This window comes from Clarias gariepinus, chromosome 28 (assembly GCF_024256425.1).
Source record: "Clarias gariepinus isolate MV-2021 ecotype Netherlands chromosome 28, CGAR_prim_01v2, whole genome shotgun sequence".
Lineage (NCBI taxonomy): Eukaryota > Metazoa > Chordata > Actinopteri > Siluriformes > Clariidae > Clarias > Clarias gariepinus.
In genome coordinates, this window is record NC_071127.1 from 6,704,274 (window position 1) to 6,723,771 (window position 19,498).

General features: G+C 38.5%; 1 protein-coding gene across 1 annotated transcript in view; it reads right to left on the reverse strand.

Moving 5' to 3' along the window:
• Positions 1-7,379: 7,379 nt before the first annotated feature.
• The window catches only part of LOC128515602 (uncharacterized), a 31,377-nt gene continuing 19,258 nt past the window's right edge, over positions 7,380-19,498 (reverse strand). The window contains exons 15-30 of the mRNA XM_053489687.1: positions 19,107-19,250; positions 15,592-15,750; positions 13,816-13,990; positions 13,477-13,674; positions 12,887-12,967; positions 12,377-12,516; positions 10,912-10,959; positions 10,762-10,804; positions 10,512-10,619; positions 10,176-10,315; positions 9,876-9,938; positions 9,116-9,243; positions 8,391-8,496; positions 8,202-8,276; positions 7,872-8,015; positions 7,380-7,448 (exon numbers count right to left, since the gene is read on the reverse strand). Coding sequence (XP_053345662.1) covers positions 7,380-7,448; positions 7,872-8,015; positions 8,202-8,276; positions 8,391-8,496; positions 9,116-9,243; positions 9,876-9,938; positions 10,176-10,315; positions 10,512-10,619; positions 10,762-10,804; positions 10,912-10,959; positions 12,377-12,516; positions 12,887-12,967; positions 13,477-13,674; positions 13,816-13,990; positions 15,592-15,750; positions 19,107-19,250 — 1,821 coding nt within the window. The remainder of the gene's footprint in view (positions 7,449-7,871; positions 8,016-8,201; positions 8,277-8,390; positions 8,497-9,115; positions 9,244-9,875; positions 9,939-10,175; positions 10,316-10,511; positions 10,620-10,761; positions 10,805-10,911; positions 10,960-12,376; positions 12,517-12,886; positions 12,968-13,476; positions 13,675-13,815; positions 13,991-15,591; positions 15,751-19,106; positions 19,251-19,498) is intronic.

Genomic DNA, 19,498 nt, shown 5'->3' on the forward strand with positions numbered 1-19,498 from the left:
AACACCTTTTGTAGTAAGACAAAAACAGCAACAAAATTTTAAGTTTAATAGTGCAAATTGTAACTGTTACGACCTTTGATGGAAGTTTTTGTCTAGGAATTTAAAAAGGAGTAACATTGAGATGACCAGAGGAAAAAGCTTAGCATGTGGCAAGAGAAACATGAGACACTCAAATTAGCGCCGCAAAAGGTTTATTGCTCCCATTAAATGAATATTAACAAACATTGAAAACACAAATAATAAACAACAATAAATTAGATAATCAAGACAAACGGGAGAGGGAACGAGAAGTGGCGCTACAAACTCAAAGAAATAAACATAACAAAGAGAATCCCCACTATCTCCTCCCAATCCTCTAAATAAACAAACAAAAATGTGAAACAAAAGGTCTTCAGCGCCAATGCGCCCTGAACTTACTCTAACTAAAAACACAAAAGTACATAGTTAGCGCACTTCGCTATACTAGTGTGTCTAATACATAAAGAAAACTCCCGCGTGCAAGGTATGTATGTCACGTGACTTACTAGGCTGTTCCACGTCTCCGTTGTCTGAAAAACGGCAGTTAGTTTAAGTGGAGCTTAAGCGGGCTAAAAGTATCGAAAGCACTCATTTGACAAGAACACCGATGTCACCAGAGACAACGTTACACGGATCATTTTAACCACAAGCGATTAAAGTAGTAGCAGAAACGGATAAAATAACACAACGCAACACACGCAACACAACAGCGACACGCCAAGTCAAGCAGCCTCCATCTTCCCGTTGCCGCTTCCGTTTTAAGGCATCAGAACAGATCACCATTGGCGGAGACCACACGACGTCACAAGTGACCAACGATGATTGACAGGGAGAACCACCAATAGTGTCCTGAAGTAGGCGGCACCTAGAAGCGCTAAAAAGAACATAGAACACACACACAAGGGAAAAACAGTGTACGGTTCGTAACACTCCCCCACTTAAGAATAAACTCTTTTGGAAAAAACAAAAAAGTTTATACTCTTGAAAGAGCATCCGCTAAGACATTTTCAACGCCCCTCTTGTGTCTGATATCTAAATTGTAACTCTGCAGAAAGAGTGACCAGCGCGTCAATCTCTGATTATGATTGTACAACTTTGAAAGAAATGTCAAAGGACTGTGATCCGTAAAAACTACCAAAGGTTGCACACTACATCCAACATAAACCTCAAAATGCTGTAATGCAAAAATTAGAGCAAGCGTCTCCTTTTCAATGACTGAATAGTTTAACTGATTCTTGTTAAACTTCCTAGAGAAATAACTTACTGGATGAGCTATACCCTGCTCATCATCCTGTAATAAGACAGCACCAGCCCCAACATTACTTGCATCCACCTCAAGCTTAAATGGACGTTCTAAATCAGGAGCTGCAAGAACAGGTGAACTACTTAATAGTGTTTTCACACTCTCAAATGCATATTGGCACTCTGTATTCCACACAAAAGCAGTAGAAGGACTTAAAAGTGAAGTTAAAGGATTAACCACAGACGAAAAATTTCTGCAGAAGCTGCGGTAATATCCAGCCATTCCGAGAAACCTTCGGAGTTCACGTCGGGTTGTGGGAACTGGGAACTTCGATATAGCCTCAACTTTCGCTTCAACTGGTCGAACTTGACCATGTCCTACCTCTTTTCCCAAATACCTCACTTTAGCTTGACCAAACTCACACTTGGCCAAGTTAAGGGTCAAGGAAGCACTCGCAAAACGCTCAAACACAGCACGTAATGACTTTATGTGTTCAACCCAATCCCTGGAATAAACAACAACATCATCCAAATAAGCACTACAATTAGGAATGCCAGCTAAAACAGTGTTTACCAACCTCTGAAAGGTAGCAGGCGCGTTTCGGAGTCCGAACGCCATGGCCGTATATTGTGCAAACGAATCTGGAGTGATAAAAGCAGCAATGTCAGAAGCTCTGGGTGTAAGTGGTACTTGCCAGTAGCCTTTAAGCATATCTAACTTACTCACAAACTTTGCATATCCCACATTATCTACGCAATCCTCCATCCTAGGAAGTGGATAGTTATCAGGAACCGTAAGTGAATTTACTTTTCTAAAATCGGTGCAAAACCTAAAAGAACCATCTGGTTTCGGTACCAAAATACATGGAGAGCTCCATGGACTAGAGCTAGGCTTAGCAAGATTGTTCCTCAACAAGTACTCAACTTCTTGTCGCATAACTGAACGCTTAACCGAATTCACTCTGTATGCATGCTGTCGGATTGGTCTAGCATCTTTAACATCAATATCATGCTGAATGACATTAGTTAGCACAGGTACGTCTTTGAACAGACACTCAAATTCAGAAATGAGCCTCACCATATCACTCTTCTGATCAATAGACAAATTCGTTAAATGTGAATCAAGATCTTTCAATATTTCAGAATTGCACAACCTCACCGTCGTCTGAGAAATATTCTGAAACATTACCCCGTCTTCTTCAGTATCAGTAATGAGCTTTTCCGTCACGACCGCAACAGAAACAACAGCAGTGTCTGGAACTCTGTCAATTACATCAGTTTGTGGTCTCGAATGATAAAATTTCAGCATGTTTACATGACAAACGCGAGTTTTTCGTTTTCGATCAGGAGTACAAATAACATAGTTAGTTTCATTTAATTTCTCCTTCACCACATAAGGGCCGAAAAATCGAGTTGACAGTGAAGAACCCGGAATAGGCAAGAAAACCAGAACTGAGTCACCAGGCTTAAAAGATCGTGTAACAGCCTTTTTGTCAAATGTTCGTTTCATGCCTTTTTGCGCATCGGCAAGAGACTCTCTTGCGACTGAGCAAGCTGTATGCAACCGCTTCCGAAACTTCGTTACGTACTCCAGTACATTCGTTTTTAAACTGTCTTTTTCCAAAATTTGGTCCTTTAAAACTTTCAATGGACCACGAACCTGGTGTCCGAAAACTAGTTCAGCTGGACTAAAACCCAGCGACTCTTGAACGCTTTCTCTGATAGCAAACATCAGCATGGGAATGCCATCATCCCACTCATTACCAGTCTGCATGCAATATTTTCGCAACATCGACTTTAACGTTTGGTGAAAACGTTCCAGGGCGCCTTGGCTTTCTGGATGGAACGCAGTGGAAGTACGATGTGTAATTCCTAAAATCTGCATGACTTGATTAAAAAGCTTGGACGTAAAATTTGTGCCCTGGTCGCTTTGCACCACTTTAGGCAAACCAAATGTCGAGAAAAACTTAACTAGTGTCTTAAGAACAACGGGTGTAGTGATTTTTCTTAAAGGAATTGCTTCAGGAAATCGGGTGGCTAGACACATCACTGTTAGTAGAAACTGATTACCACTTTTTGACTTTTTTAAAGGACCTACGCAGTCAATGAGGACATGTTCGAATGGTTCACCAAGAACAGGTATTGGATTTAACGGCGCTGGGGGAACAACTTGATTTGGCTTTCCCGCAATTTGACATACGTTACAAGATCGACAATAGAGCGTTACATCAGTTTTTAGTCTAGGCCAGAAAAAGTGTTTTAAAATCCGGCTGTAAGTTTTTCTTATGCCCAAATGACCCGACAGTGGATGATCATGAGCCAAGCACAACACATGTGGGCGATATGGGACAGGAACCACAACCTGATAAAAAACATCCCATTCGGCTTGGTCAGGTGATGAACCCCACTTACGTATCAACACGTCATTTTCTAAAATATAGGCGCTTTGTTTTGTCTTAGCCAAATCGTGCGGAATTACAGATTTAAAAAGTGTAGTCAAAGTTTCATCTTTTTTCTGTGCAGTGATTAATTCGTCCCGTGTGATTTTTAAAATCAACGAATTCGTGTCATTTAAATAAGAATTTTTCACCCTTTCCGGTTTCTTTTTCTCACAGTCCAAATTTTCCTCTCCGTCTATGACAGAAGAAAAGAAAGTGTCATTCAAAGCAATCTCTTTATGCGACTGTGCACGAGTAACAGCACAGGCAGGAAAAACATGAGGATACGCTTTACCAACCTCATCAGATGCACATTCTGTCGGTTTGTCCAGAACCTCCAATAATGGCATCACTTTCCCTCCGGCTAAATCATTGCCTAGGATTAAATCTACGCCTTTCATCGGCAGCGAAGTACAAACTGCAACACGGACAAATCCAGAACACAAGTCACTTTTCAAATGCAGATTATGCAAGGGCCTTTTTACACATCCCATTTCAATTCCTTGCACTAATACGCTGGAATGACATGAAGTCTTATCAGAAAATTTCATTGCACTTTCAACAATAAAACTTTGCATAGAACCTGTGTCACGAAGCATTGTGATCTCTTTTTGATCCTCATCACAACCAGTCAAAGAAATTAACCCCTTAAGAATAAAAGGACGGAACGTTTTATCCACATCCACTTTGGAGTATACAGCTGTAGTCTGTTTACACGTCTTTACAAAACCTACCGGCTTAGCTTGCGAGTTTTGTTTTCGTTTAAGTCGAGGACAATCCACCACAACGTGTCCTTTCTTGTGACAATAAAAACAGTCACGATCCTCACTAACTCTAGGTGCATTGCTTTTCGAACGCACAAATTGTGTGTTAGATAAAGATAAAACAGCGGGTGTATTTTCCATACGTGAATGAACAAAGACATTTTTGTGGGTTAAAATGAATTCATCAGCTAAAACAGCAGCCTGTGATAAAGAGTTTACCTTTTGTTCGTTTAGGTAAACAACCACTTTCTCTGGTAAGCAATTCTTAAATTCTTCCAGGAGAACCAGCTCACGCAACGAATTAAAATCTGCAACATTGTTAGCTACACACCACTTATCAAAAAGCGTGCCCTTCTCTCTAGCAAATTCCACAAAAGTTTGATTAGAAGTTTTTCTGAGCGACCTAAACTTCTGTCTGTATGCCTCTGGAACTAGTTCATATGCACGAAGTATCGCTGATTTGACTGAATCATACTTCAAACTTTCATCAAGTGACAAAGTGGAGTACACCTCTAAAGCTTTCCCCACAAGTTTACTCTGCAGTAACAGAGACCAGAATTCGAGTGGCCAATGCAAAGAAGTCGCAATCCGTTCAAACGCATTAAAATACGAGTCAACTTCTGATTCTCGGAATTGTGGAACAAGAGCAATGTGCTTACTCACGTCAAAATTGGGACGAGGTGAGATCGACACCGAAGGAACATTTGAAGGAGAAACTGGATCTGGCTGATTAGCCTCCGCAGCCTTCTTTGAAACCTCCAATTCGAGCTGGCGCAGCCTCACTTGCGTCTCAGCCTCGATTTCAAGTTTGCGTATCTGCAAACGTAGATCAAGTTCAGCCCGACGGGTGTGCTCTTGGGAATCATAATATAGACGTGCCAAACGAACTTTCAGCCGCGCATCGTCTCGTGAACCCACAGAAAGCGGAGAGAACGGTTCAAAGGGTGGCAGTCCAATCCCAGCATCTGCAACGGCCTCCACCCCTGCATCTGCCTCAGTTCTGCCACTACATACGTTCTCATCTCCTAATCCAAAAGGAGCAAACACCTCATCACCAGGTTTTTGCCGATCAGCCGCCTCCTCCATTTCAACAGTTGGCGTGAGAAGTACATTAAGCTCGAGTAACTGGTCTGTTATCTTTTGCTTAATTTCAGCTTTACGATCCTGCTTATTAATCATCAATTTAAAATGATCAGCCACCAAAAACAGGTCCTGTTTCCGACAAACGTTAAGCAGCTCCAAGGACGGACTCTTAACAAATTCCTCTAAACTGAACATTTTTTTAAAATGATGTGTCACGTGCTCAAAGTGCTACAAAAAACTGCTACTGTACTTACTATGCCACCCTACTAACCAGTCAACCAATTCTATTGCCACCACCGTAGCTATATCCTTGGTCATTTTAGTTTACCTCCCAAGGGTTTAACAATCCATCCGGTAATATCTATCCCAAAATTATTAAAACATCCCGGACGAGCCCCCATTAAATGTTACGACCTTTGATGGAAGTTTTTGTCTAGGAATTTAAAAAGGAGTAACATTGAGATGACCAGAGGAAAAAGCTTAGCATGTGGCAAGAGAAACATGAGACACTCAAATTAGCGCCGCAAAAGGTTTATTGCTCCCATTAAATGAATATTAACAAACATTGAAAACACAAATAATAAACAACAATAAATTAGATAATCAAGACAAACGGGAGAGGGAACGAGAAGTGGCGCTACAAACTCAAAGAAATAAACATAACAAAGAGAATCCCCACTATCTCCTCCCAATCCTCTAAATAAACAAACAAAAATGTGAAACAAAAGGTCTTCAGCGCCAATGCGCCCTGAACTTACTCTAACTAAAAACACAAAAGTACATAGTTAGCGCACTTCGCTATACTAGTGTGTCTAATACATAAAGAAAACTCCCGCGTGCAAGGTATGTATGTCACGTGACTTACTAGGCTGTTCCACGTCTCCGTTGTCTGAAAAACGGCAGTTAGTTTAAGTGGAGCTTAAGCGGGCTAAAAGTATCGAAAGCACTCATTTGACAAGAACACCGATGTCACCAGAGACAACGTTACACGGATCATTTTAACCACAAGCGATTAAAGTAGTAGCAGAAACGGATAAAATAACACAACGCAACACACGCAACACAACAGCGACACGCCAAGTCAAGCAGCCTCCATCTTCCCGTTGCCGCTTCCGTTTTAAGGCATCAGAACAGATCACCATTGGCGGAGACCACACGACGTCACAAGTGACCAACGATGATTGACAGGGAGAACCACCAATAGTGTCCTGAAGTAGGCGGCACCTAGAAGCGCTAAAAAGAACATAGAACACACACACAAGGGAAAAACAGTGTACGGTTCGTAACAGTAACCAAGAAGTAGAACAAGAAATAACATTAAAAAAATAATAATAAATAATATTAATATTATTTATCGTTGTACATTACTACAAAGCCAGTGCAGTGAATCGTGCAACCTGAAACAGCAGGAGATCACAGAAGGAACTGCATTAGTGTACTGTAAAAGACATGCCTGTAAGACATCCCTACACACACACGAAAGAAAAAAAAAGAAATGAAAGAGCAAAAAATAAATCACAGAAGAATAAGAAATGTGAGATTTTAGAATGCACATGTACAGCATTAATTCCCTGCATTATAAAAGTATATAAAATGTTAAGATGTGTATAATTTAGTTATATAACAATATAAAGAATTGTTTCAAAATTTGGAGCTTTGACTAACTAAAATACCTGCATCCAAAAACAATATAAACAGATTAAAAAAAAAAAAAAAAAAAAGCTGAATCACAGAAAATAAGTTCACTTACTGTAAATAGGTGTGATGCAATGTAAACTTTAAATAAAACATTTAGGCACTTGATGATTGAACCTTCCAATAAAATGCACAAATGCTACTCAATTTTAAAGATGGTGTTAAAATCTTCCTCAAACTTCTTTTTCAATTTGTCTCCCCAATTATCCTGAAAACACACAAACATGGGTACATGCATAAAGAAAATGTAATGATTTTAAGCAAGGGCATGCTTTTAAATGGTACAATTAACAATGTACTGTATGATCAGCATGAAGCTAACTTGCAAGAATAAACTATTTATTAGCAAGATCATCTGCATTTCTTGGGTCATATATGTTATATTAATTACATGAAAAATGTTAACAAATTTACTTTAATACATTTCATTTAGGATACATTTGTTTTGTAAAAACTGATTTAAAAATATTAATTTGGACGGGGGCTTTGTACTACTGATCAGAAGCTCTGAGGTTCAAACCCCACCACCACCCGTGTCCAAGGTCCTTAAACCTCAGCTGCTCAAAATTTATGCCACTTTGGATAAGGGCATCTACCAAATGGTGTAAATGTAAACGTATTTGTATTATACCTTGTTAAAAGTCTTGTTGTTGTTGAAGATGAAGTCTATGTCATTTACAAACTGTCCCACTGTTCTGTACTCGTTTTTCTGCAGTTTAATCTTCACTTTGTCCAGCCACATGGGGTTGGAGATCACACTGCTATATCTCGGCTCCTGCACAAGGACAAGGTTTAACAAACGCTCTGTTCGATTTGTGCTGGGGCTAAAACCTGTTAAACGGCAGCTATATTTACAGTACTATAGCATAAAAGATTCAATTAAAATAACATTTATACACTGTAAATTTTACAATAAATAATTGGGTTAAACAAATGTGGAGCATAAAGAAGAGTTTCGTACCTTTTCAGTAGGGTCGTGAGCAAACATCTGCTTCGTAGCTGCCTTATACAAGCGCAATAGCAAATACTCACAGCGCTGATGGAGAAAACACAAAGAATCAGAACCATAACTGTAATGTGCATAAGCATTGTGTGTGTGTGTGTGTGTGTGTGTGTGTGTGTGTGTGTGTGTGTGTGTGTGTGTGTGTACCATATTGTTCATGAAAACAGGACTGTCCAACGCGCCTTTCCTGCTCATGTGAATCCACAATCTGTGGTTAGCCTTTAATACACAGAAAGTACAAATCCACTCATCCCTACAGAGAGAGACAGAGACACACACACATCCACCTGCACATTAATACATACTGATAGAACAGTTATGGTTTAGATTATTTGTCAGCAGATTTAGCCCCATGTACTGTAATCATCTACTGCAGTGATATTTATTTAGTGGTCATAAATGGGAACTACAACAAGCTCTGAGGCAGGACTTTTTCAGTGGAAGAGGACTTTGTGCAAAATATTCCATGACTGCTGAGACCTTTTCTTAACAGAATTACATTTTATAAAAACTGAAAAGGCGGAGAAAAAGAAGAAAGATATGTCTTCCTTTTCCAGTGCCTGATTTTCAGGGTTTTTTTTTGTAGGGTTTTTCAGATTTAGTTCCACCAGAAATAAAGTGGAAATCCACCAACCCTTGTTATTGATATTTCAGAGTCTCACACACTCTGATAAAAAACAGCTGTTAAATTCAATACAGTTAAATAAAAGTAAATCTATAACTTTTGAAAACAAGCTGGCCCACAAACGTCTTTAAATCATAAAAAAACAGCCTTAGACTGTAAAGTGATTTCAGACAAAACAACCAAACTCCTATTATTATTATTATTATTTATTTTTTTTTTTAGTTAATATTTTAACATTCTTTCTCACCCAAATGTGTCGTCCTGTAGAGTGGGTAAGTGACAGTGATGGTGAAAAACTCGCGGACACCCGTCACAGCACACCAGATTTACCCCAGTGTTACAAATGTAGCACACATCATCATTATCCTGTTCCCACTAATTAAATAAATGAAGAATAAAAAGGCATTGCATGTTTTTAGAGTACATTTAGAGTACATTTTCACCCACACATGAAAATATTTCCAGGGTGTGCAGATGCAATTTTCTTGTAAAAACTATTTTGTAAATAAATTAACATTTTTGGTTTTCTTGGTTGTGTAAATATGCTAAATATTCTTTTCTTTGGAAAGTACTGGATAGGGACAGGCTTGGCTTTATTTACACCTGCAGAATTAATTAATTAATTAATTACAGCTGGAAAACATCTCCATCAGCTTTGTAAAGTCTATTTAGTTATTATAATAACATATAACTAATACAGTTTAGTTAAACCAGTATAATCTGACTCAAACCATTACAATTTTGATGTGCCATAAGGTTCAATCCTTATTTCAAATTTAGATAAATTTTAAATTGCTGACAATTAACCTAATTCAGTAATGATCAAATAAAGTACTGGTCACTATAATAGAAGCTATAATATAAAATGCCCACTACAATGAACTCAGTATTAAGTTTGGTATTTTTCTCTTTTTAGTCTCACACAGCTACATTATGAGAGGTCACTTAAAAAACCTGGCTCATGAGTCTACTGATATTAAAACCCGCAACATGCAATTAAGACTCACAATATTCTTGGGAGAGCATACATGACAGGAACATGACTGTGGATGGATATCCAGGATCTTCTTCTAGAAACAGAACAGATGCAAGTCATGATATCTTCACTAGTATAATCTAATACCAAGTTTCTGTTAATTAGAAAACGAGACTGTATTGAAAGATTAAACTGAATAACTAAATAACTGAATAACTTAACTGAATAAAATAAACAATGATCTTGTTCTAGGATCTGTACACACAATGAATGGTAGGCGCTATAACATGCCCCAGCTGCATTGATGTATAGATATCATCTCTTAGATCACCTTCACCAGATAGTTAATGGTTTTCCCTTGATACAGTATGTCTTTCTTCCAGTGTCCATCTGTTAGAGTTGACTCCTGCATTACAAACTCCTCAGGAGTGAACCACCGCTCCTCTGTGCGGATGCTTTTACTGCGTGACCCTGCAGCACAGGTTTAACAAACCAACACACTCGAAACATCTACATCTTTTTTTTTTTGGTCTGGTCCTATACTATTCCACTAGACATGTAATTTAATCATGTGCTTTAATGCATGCTTTCAAAATGTGTTTATTTTTTTTTTGGACATGATTCTTCACAACTGACACTGCATAACTCATCTCTGATCTCCACTTACCTGTAAATCTGCTTTTATATAAAAACCCACTAACAGAACCACAGCTCACTGGTAAAGCAGAGATGCCAAATTTAGACGAGTCCGCTCGCTCGCTGTTTTGCTGAATTGCTGTTGAAGGTATTAATGATGACCATTAGTTTATATTTATTTGATTTAATATTCAATGCTTCAAAAAGTTTCTATGGTGGCTTTTTAATTTCAAAACAACAATTTAAAGTGTGGAAGTGGAAGGAAGTGTGTTTATACTAACAAGGACTGTTGGGTTCCTCAGGTCCAGAAGAAAATGACACTTTCTGCAATAAGAAAAATAGATGAATGAATAAATAAAATCATAACCAAATATTCAAAGTATAATACTACTGAATAAAAAATAAACAGGCATAATGATAATAAAAATAACCTTTTGACAACAGCCTTTGTGAGAGCGTGGACACTGCAAATGACCCTCCTTCAAAAAAGAAAAGAAAAGATAAAAGGGAAGGATTTTATTTAGAATATTAATACTATGTATGAATGTCAGTATAGTATCTAGCTATAGTATCTAATTTAGCAGCCTTTTAGTGTTCAATATTTTATTCTAATTGGTTTATTGACAGTGTTCACCAAAAGTATTAAAAGCCTGTGCTGAGCAAGAGTATGTACTGTATATACAGACATCTTCGGCTTGTCTCTCACACAAGCAGTCATCCCAAGTCTTCCATTATCATACCCGTGCCAAAAAACAAACATCTACTCCAAATGATTTTAGGCCAGTGGCACTTAAACTGATTGGCATAAAGAACTTGGAAAAATTGGTGCTGTCACATACAGTATTAGCTCCATGGGCCCAGATACCATCAACCTGTTTCAGTTTTCCTACCACCCTAATAGATCAGTAATCGATGCGGTAAACATGGACCTATGAGGCATAAAACACCTTCCTAGAACAGAACATATGTAAAGATTCTCACCCTTTACTAAAGTTCAGTATGCAGGAATGCTGATGGACCTGGAGGTTCCAACTCCCTCTTGTAATAAACTGGCCAGACCACAGGTGGTGAAGTTGAGCGACTAGGTCTTTGCTGAGCTTATAATCAGTACAAGCTTACACTCAATACAGGAATACCACAGGGCTGTGCTATCAACCCCAAACTCTATACCCTGTACACCAATAATTGCATCACCACCCAGGACAACACAGTCATCATTAAATATACAGAGGATATCAACAGATGATACAAACAACAAGGACAGGACCAAAAAAAAAATAATAGACTTCAGAAAGAAACCCCACCCCCTGCTGCCTCTTATCATCAAAGAGACTAAGGTGAAGAGAGTTGACAGTTTTAGGATGTTCATCATTAGGCTGCTAAATAAGGCAAGACTCAGCCATCACCTCCTAAAAAATGCAATAGTGCTATATCTGAAGATCATGTACTGTATAAATACACTATAGTACATTAGATAATGAATAATGGTTAGGGTGTGTATAGTCTGACAGCTTTTTTCTACTATATATTTCCTTTACTATATGTTTATAGTACCTCTCTTTTCTTTCTTGTGTTTTTGTCCATGACAAAACCCCCTGGTCAGGTTGCCAATCCATCGCAGGGCACACACACATACAGTCATGCTACTGTAGTTACGCAACTCTGCATAAATTTAGACCTTGGGGAAAGAAAATGAGCACCGAAAGTAAACTCACCAAGAACATGCAAACTAAATACACACAGACCTAAGGTGGGATTCAAAACCTTGAGATGCAATGTGATGGTGCTAACCACTAAGCCACAATACTGCCACTCAAAAAGCTTCTGTACAAAAAATTCCAATGCACTCTTACTGTTTGGTATGTGTACAAAAAACAAATAAAATGTAAAAAATACCTTTAATAGTTTCTGCAGTGGAGTGTTTTGGTACCGGATAGTAAGTTTCCAGTTCCTGCTATTTCCCCTTCCCGAAAATCTCTCAAAGTCATTTGTAGTAAACCAGCAGTCCTGGGACAGAATACACTTACATTTTGCCCCTGAAGAAACAAATAATGTATTTAAAATTGAATTTGTAAATATGTTTACTATATGATATATACTATTTTATCAGTAATCCAGGTTGGCATTAGTTGGCAAAAGTTTTTGTATGGTCGGGAGTTATTCAGCTCACATTTTGTGGTAATAATAATGACTATTGTCTTAACAACCACCAGGGTATCAAAAGTGTGATGTTTTTACATCTGTATACTTATTAACAGCATTATTTCATCTTTTTTTTCTGTTTCTCATTCAACAAGGCAGACAAAAAAATACAAAACCAAAATGAAGATGTTTTAGAGACATTACAGAACATCTGAAACTATAAATATCATTATAATTTTTGATGATGTGTAAACAAAGATGCACCTTTGGCAAGCTTGTCTGGATACAGGATTCCCTTTTTATCTCCACAGGTAACTGGAAGTGTTTCACTCTTTAACAGTGGCACTAAGAGAAAGGATTTCACATTAGCACTTGCTTCTTCCTTAAACACCATTTCCCAGAATGCCCCACCACAGCACCATACATAACCAACTCTATTTACCTGTTAATCTATTTCTACTCTATTTACTCCATTTACTTCACTGTATTATATGCTGTAAGTTATACTGACAAAGCTACTGTAGTGTGGTTTCTTCATTTCACTTCCTGTTAATCCAGATCCTTTTTAATTGTTAATTTGTTAATTCAATCTTGATTGTGCTTCCTATTCAGGTACAGTAGGCAAAAGCAAAATATAAACATTGTCAGCTATTCTTTTAATTTACAATACATTATGAACTTACAATATGATAATATATTAAAAAAAATACATATTGCAATCCTAATTCAGTGACTATCCTTTAGGCAGGTGAACATTTAATCATTCCTTTTAAATTAAACTTAAGTTATTTTTACTACAATGATGTTAAGAAACTTTAAAGCATAAATTTAACATCACATTTCCACTAACTCACAGATTTCAGGCTTCATGGCTGGTTTCTTCTGACTGGACACAGAGGAAGGTCCAGTTTCCTCATCATCTGTCTCTTCAGAACTTCTCTTTCTCTTTGTTGCAGTCTTGTGCTCTCCCTGTTTTTTTTCTTCTCCCTTAGCTTCCTTATACTTATTTTTTCTTTTAGCATTTAGGAGATTTTCATGAATCCTAAAGGAACCTAAAACAAGAGAAGTCCTTTAAGATGGAATTCAGATTGAAAGAACTATAAGAGAGATAAGAATTAATATCAAATTTTCCAACATTTAATGAGATATTATTAAGGTGGTGATACTAGCACTGAAAAGATTGAGTGACTGACCATCAAGAAGACTTTTCTGGAGCAAGCGGAGAACAGGATATTGCCGCAGGATGTGATCTTGAAACACACAACTCCAAAACAGTTTCATACACTGTTCTCGTTTATTCTCCACCCAGTCCAAAATCTCATAGACACCTTTTTGCTTTCTCTCTTTATTTTTCATCTTTATTACCTTCTACAGTAAGAGAGAGAGAGAGGCAGAGAGAGGTACAACAGGTGAAGGCACAATGTGTGATATTATTATATACAGTATGTGTGTATATTTATGTACAACAACATTATCTGTGCAAATAGTTTCATAAAACATGAAAATGAACATGAAATGTTAAAGTACCATCAGAACAAAGAACCATCGGAACTATGTGCAAGTGTTTATCTACAGGTTTATACAGAATGTCATGAAGTCTCCAAACACAGGGAAAATGCTTTAGCTAAAAATCTCACAATGTTGTTTGTACTTAGTTTATGTTTAATATTATGTACATAAAAGCCATGGTATACAGTGTCAAAACGATTTAAAAGAACACATTTGAAGTGCAATAACGCACGTAACACCAGATGTGTAAATATTAGTGCACCATCAGTGGGAGAGATGGAATCGTGTGTGTGTTTACAAAAATTTTTTATTTTTTTTTTTCCCCAGATTTTCTCCCAAATTTAGTCGTATCCAATTCCTCCCTGTCACTAGGGGGCTCCCACATTAAGCTTTTACTTCCACTCAGTCGGGAGGGCCACAGACTATCACGTGTTTCCTCCGAACCACGTGACGTCACCGACCACTTCTTTTTGAACTGCTCACTGTTGGGGACGGCGTTACACACTCAGAGAAAAGGGCTAGCCGCTCCTTCCGCTTGCGTATTATTAGCCCCTGATTAGTTTGTAGAATCCTATTAATGTGTGAGTACCTCTCATCCCTTTCCTCTGAGAGAGCTCAGCTTATTAACTCTCTCTAGAGAGGTTACAGCATCACCCGGGAACCGAACCAGCGATCTCCGGATGATAAGGCGAGCATTTTACCACTGCGCCACTCGGAGGCCACACAAAGAAATGTTTTGTAAAAAAAAAAAAAAAAGGAACAAAAGAAAAAGTGACAATTTCTTGTGTGTATTGAGAGTTTGGGGATACCCTGTAATTTGTACATAAAATAACGTTTATGTCATTGTTCATTTCTTTACATTAAAACTAAAGGTGTCTTTTGTTTGCAGGTTTCCTGGTGGCACTAAAAAAAGTCCTTTCTTTGCATAATTCTTTTTATTATAGTAGAGGTCCGAGGTCAGGGTAGCTCAGTGGTTAAGGCATTGGACTACGGTTCGGAAGATCCCAGGTTCAAACCCCACAACCACCAAGTTGCCACTGTTGGGCCCTTGAGCAAGGCCCTTAACCCTCAACTGCTCAGATGTATAATGAGATAAAAATGTAAGTCGCTCTGGATAAGAGCGTCTGCCAAATGACTAAATGTAATGTAAATGTAGAGGTTTTGCTATAGCTATAGAGACTTACATTAAACTATTTACCTCAAAGCACTGGCACGAAAAACGTTCTGTCAACAACCAAAATAAAATATATAAAGTAAAACGTATGTGAGAGGGATTGAGCCCGGTCAATTATTTTTATTTTGCAAAAGCAGGCCCAATGCTTTCAGTTTCACTTTGTACAATTAGCCCGTGTCACCTGATATCAGTAACATCCAGTAATAAACATTAACCAACCAGCAACACCAACACAAACACATACAGGTTTCTATGTATTAATGTGGGAATGTTTGTTGTCTCTCACCTTGTAGACATCCTCGGGTACCAGGTCGTGGTCCCGGAGCTGGGTGAGGAAGGTCTGTGGGTCCTCCATACAAGACATCTCTGTCTTCTTACAGTGTAAAAACTGCATCAACTCATCTTCAGTTAGAAAATCTAAAAGATCCATTCTGCTGCTGTTTATCTGTCAATTCTGTACAACATTAAAGGCACAGTATATAGTAGGCCTACAGAAGTATACAGTATAATGCACCAGGTAAACAAAACGCCTCAACAACGACAGAATTCCCTGCTGATTGATCCATGTGTATATCCAGACTAAACGTTTATAACCCGACAAAACAAATCTTTCTGTCTTTATGTCAGACACCACCTACCTGATCCTGAACAGGACGGTTGGTTACGACTGAGGAGTATTTACTGTGTATGAGAGAGAGAGATCTATGGCACGTCACTGGAATTTAACCTGTCTGGGCAAACGTGTGTAATTTATGCAGCCACACCTACAGTAACTGATGCATAAAGGCCCAGTAAGTAAAAGAGTACATATAAACAGGAAAATAAACTTAATGGAATAGCTGCCTCATTAAGCATTTATGAAAATGAGGTCAAATATGAATCAACAATGTACTAACATATGATCACGTGTATGGTTGTTTTTGGTTGTTTTCTTAACCTAAAATAATAATAATAGGAGCGTTTTGTGAGTTGTGTCATACACACCAAATTCGCGACCGGCACTAGGACCCAGAAGTAATGTGGTTGCGAACCAGGAAGTATAAGAGTAGTAAACAAACCACAGTACAACACTCAGTCATTGAGTTCGCCCATGTCGGTTTAGGGTGTTCGTCTACCAATTCGTGAGTACTCACTTTCTTGGGTTTTGCTTTCTGATTTGAGTGTGTGTGTTTATAGGATGCGGGTTAAATTTGTGTTTTTCCCTTGCTCCCCTTTTGTGGGAGTCCTTAGACAAATTTGCGTGGTTATCCTGCCTACTCGCTTGCTTCCGCGCTTGGGTTTACCATCCACGCTACAAAGGGCTAACCGCTAAAGCTACGTCTTCTGGTCACTCCAGGTTAGTTTACTCTGACAGAATGACTGAGTCTTCCGCGGTGAACCCAGCGGATTACGCTCATCTCTGCAACGTGGTAGATCGGCACGCCGCGTTTATTGATAAGCTAACCAGAGAGATCACTAATCTGTGCTTGGGCTTTCAAGACTTCGCGGCCTTGCACCGTGAGGTTGCAGAGCTCCGGCGGGTGAACGCGGATCTCCGCATGGCTGTTGGGGACGTGGCTAGCCAACCTATCGTCGCGGCCGCGCAACCTCAAGCCCCCCCCCGCTTGATGTTTTCCTTTCTCTACTAGATAAATGGGATGGCACGGACGGGTAGTGCAGTGTATTTTTGATGGCTTTAGATTTGGTGTTTCGGTTAAATTCCACCAAGTACTCCACCGATCAGCTGCGCATTGCGCTTCTCGTTTCGTTGCTGAGTGGCAGGCAGCTGAGTGGGCCACGGCAGTTCTTAGATCTGATTCTGATACTGCCCATTCATATAACGAATTTACCAAGCAGCTCAAACTCACCTTTAAACACCCTGCAGGCAAGGTGGAAACCAACACTAAGCTCTACCACCTGCGGCAGGGAGGATCCCTGAGATCCCCTGATCCCTGAGGGAGGTCCGTGAGTTGCTACACTGCAGAATTTCACACTCTCGCCATCCAGACCACCTGAGAAGATGCAGCGCTCAGGATGTCCTACTACAAGGGACTGGCTTCCAGGATCAAAGACGACCTAGCCGGGCGAGAGCTTCCTGCCACGCTGGAGGGATTGATTCAACTCGCCCTCCGGATCGACCAGCGGCTTCTCTCTCGCCCAAAGCCAGCCACGAGCCTCCTGCCACCAGCATCCACCTTCACCTTCACCACCCCACGACCGTCAAACTCCGCCACCTACACTACATACCTACTGCCGTGGTTGACACCGGAGCCGGGGAACTCATGCAATTAGGGCGTGCATTCCTGACCGCTGCAGAATGAGAATGGCGCTTCAGAGAGGGGCTCTGCGCCTATTGTCGGTCAGCAGAGCATCACAGAGCCATATGTCCGCGTCGCCAGGGAAACGCCAAAGCCCGATGAGCGATGGGAGCAGCTTGCCGGGCCACCTCCACCTGTCTGCCACGACACCTAGCGTCTCCCGTCTCACGGTACAGGTACACCTCCAGTTTGGCCACGAACGGGTCAGAAGTACTGCGTTCATTGACTCTGTTGCCGCAGGTTACTTTATTGACTCTTCTTATGCCAAAAAACTGGGACGGTTGGCGGTCGGCCTCTCTCCTCCAGCCCTATCACCACCCAAACTCAACCCATCACCCTCATCATCGACCATACTTTAATGAAACTTTTTTGAAACATTTTCATCAGACTCTTAAATTCAAGTGACATGGATGCGTGTTTATGACAATTACTCAAAAATGCTCCCAACTTGCAGTTAAATACTGCTTATGTATTACATAATATTCTGCTTTTATATATATATATACTTTTATACCAAATATATATATATAAAAACATTTCAGTTCAAAGTACAGTACCATATTTCCAATGGTAATTTATGTAATTAATAATTTATGAATGATTAAACAGTATATACTTTTACATTTAATCTCATAAACTGTATACAAGAACTAGAAAAACATGAACAGTTTTTAACTTTATGTTTTTAATTATTTATTTTATTACATGAATGTATTTACATTACTACAAAGTGAATTTAATGAAAACTTGCAATCTGAATCAGCAATCTAAAAATGGCCTTTCAACCATTACCCCAAAAATAAAAAAGGAATATTTTTAAATGGAAACATAAGCATAAAAATATATGATACAGTATTGGGATATACATGTAAGACATTTATTTTTTGAATTAAGGTTATATATATATATATATATATATATATATATATATATATATATATATATATATATATATATTTCATAAAATATAAAAAAAAAAAAAATGTTTTAGCCTGATTTTACAGTTCCGGCTCTGACTCAGAAAAAGCCTTCATCTTAAAACAATAATAAACAAATTAAATTATATATACATTCAAAATGTATATTTGGCTTTTGTTGATAAACATAACAACCAAATGCAGAAATTCTACTGGATTTTGAAGACGCTGTTAAAATCCTCCTCAAACATCTTTTTCAGTTTGGTTCCCATCCTGCCATAGGTATTATTCTGCAGACACACACATCAGTACAACAAGGGCATATGCTCAAATGGTACCAATTAATGACCGATTGGCCTAAACCTAAACTGCAAAACTAACTATAATCTTTCGTTCCCCACTTTTATATATAAATAAAATGGTTATGACAGGATTATTTGTCAACACATTTTAAACTAAATATATATATATATATATATATATATATATATATATATATATATATATATATATATATATACAGAAAATATAATATATTAAAAGAAATCTATAATATAACCTCTATTTAATCTGTATGGTGTTTATACCTTGTTAAACGTCCTGCAGTTGTTGAAGATGAGGTCGATGTCATGCACAAACTGGCTCACTGTTCTGTACTCATTTTTCTGTAGTTTGTCCTTCACTCTGTCCAGCCACATGGGGTTGGAGATCACACTGTTGTATGTCGGCACCTGCACAAGGACACGGTTTTAAAAAGATTAACACTGTAACTGAATTAAATGCTAAGGCTAAACCTAGAGCTAACATTATGGCTTTCTACATCCTTGGAATAAATTGTTTTCAGTTTGAGATCAAGAGACCTCTGGGAGTAACCATGTTGTAGGCCATTATAAAAAAGGTGTTTGTACAGTATATCACAAAGCATGAAAATAAAAAGACTTTTATTTTTATTATTGCACTCTTATCCAGTTTGACTAGT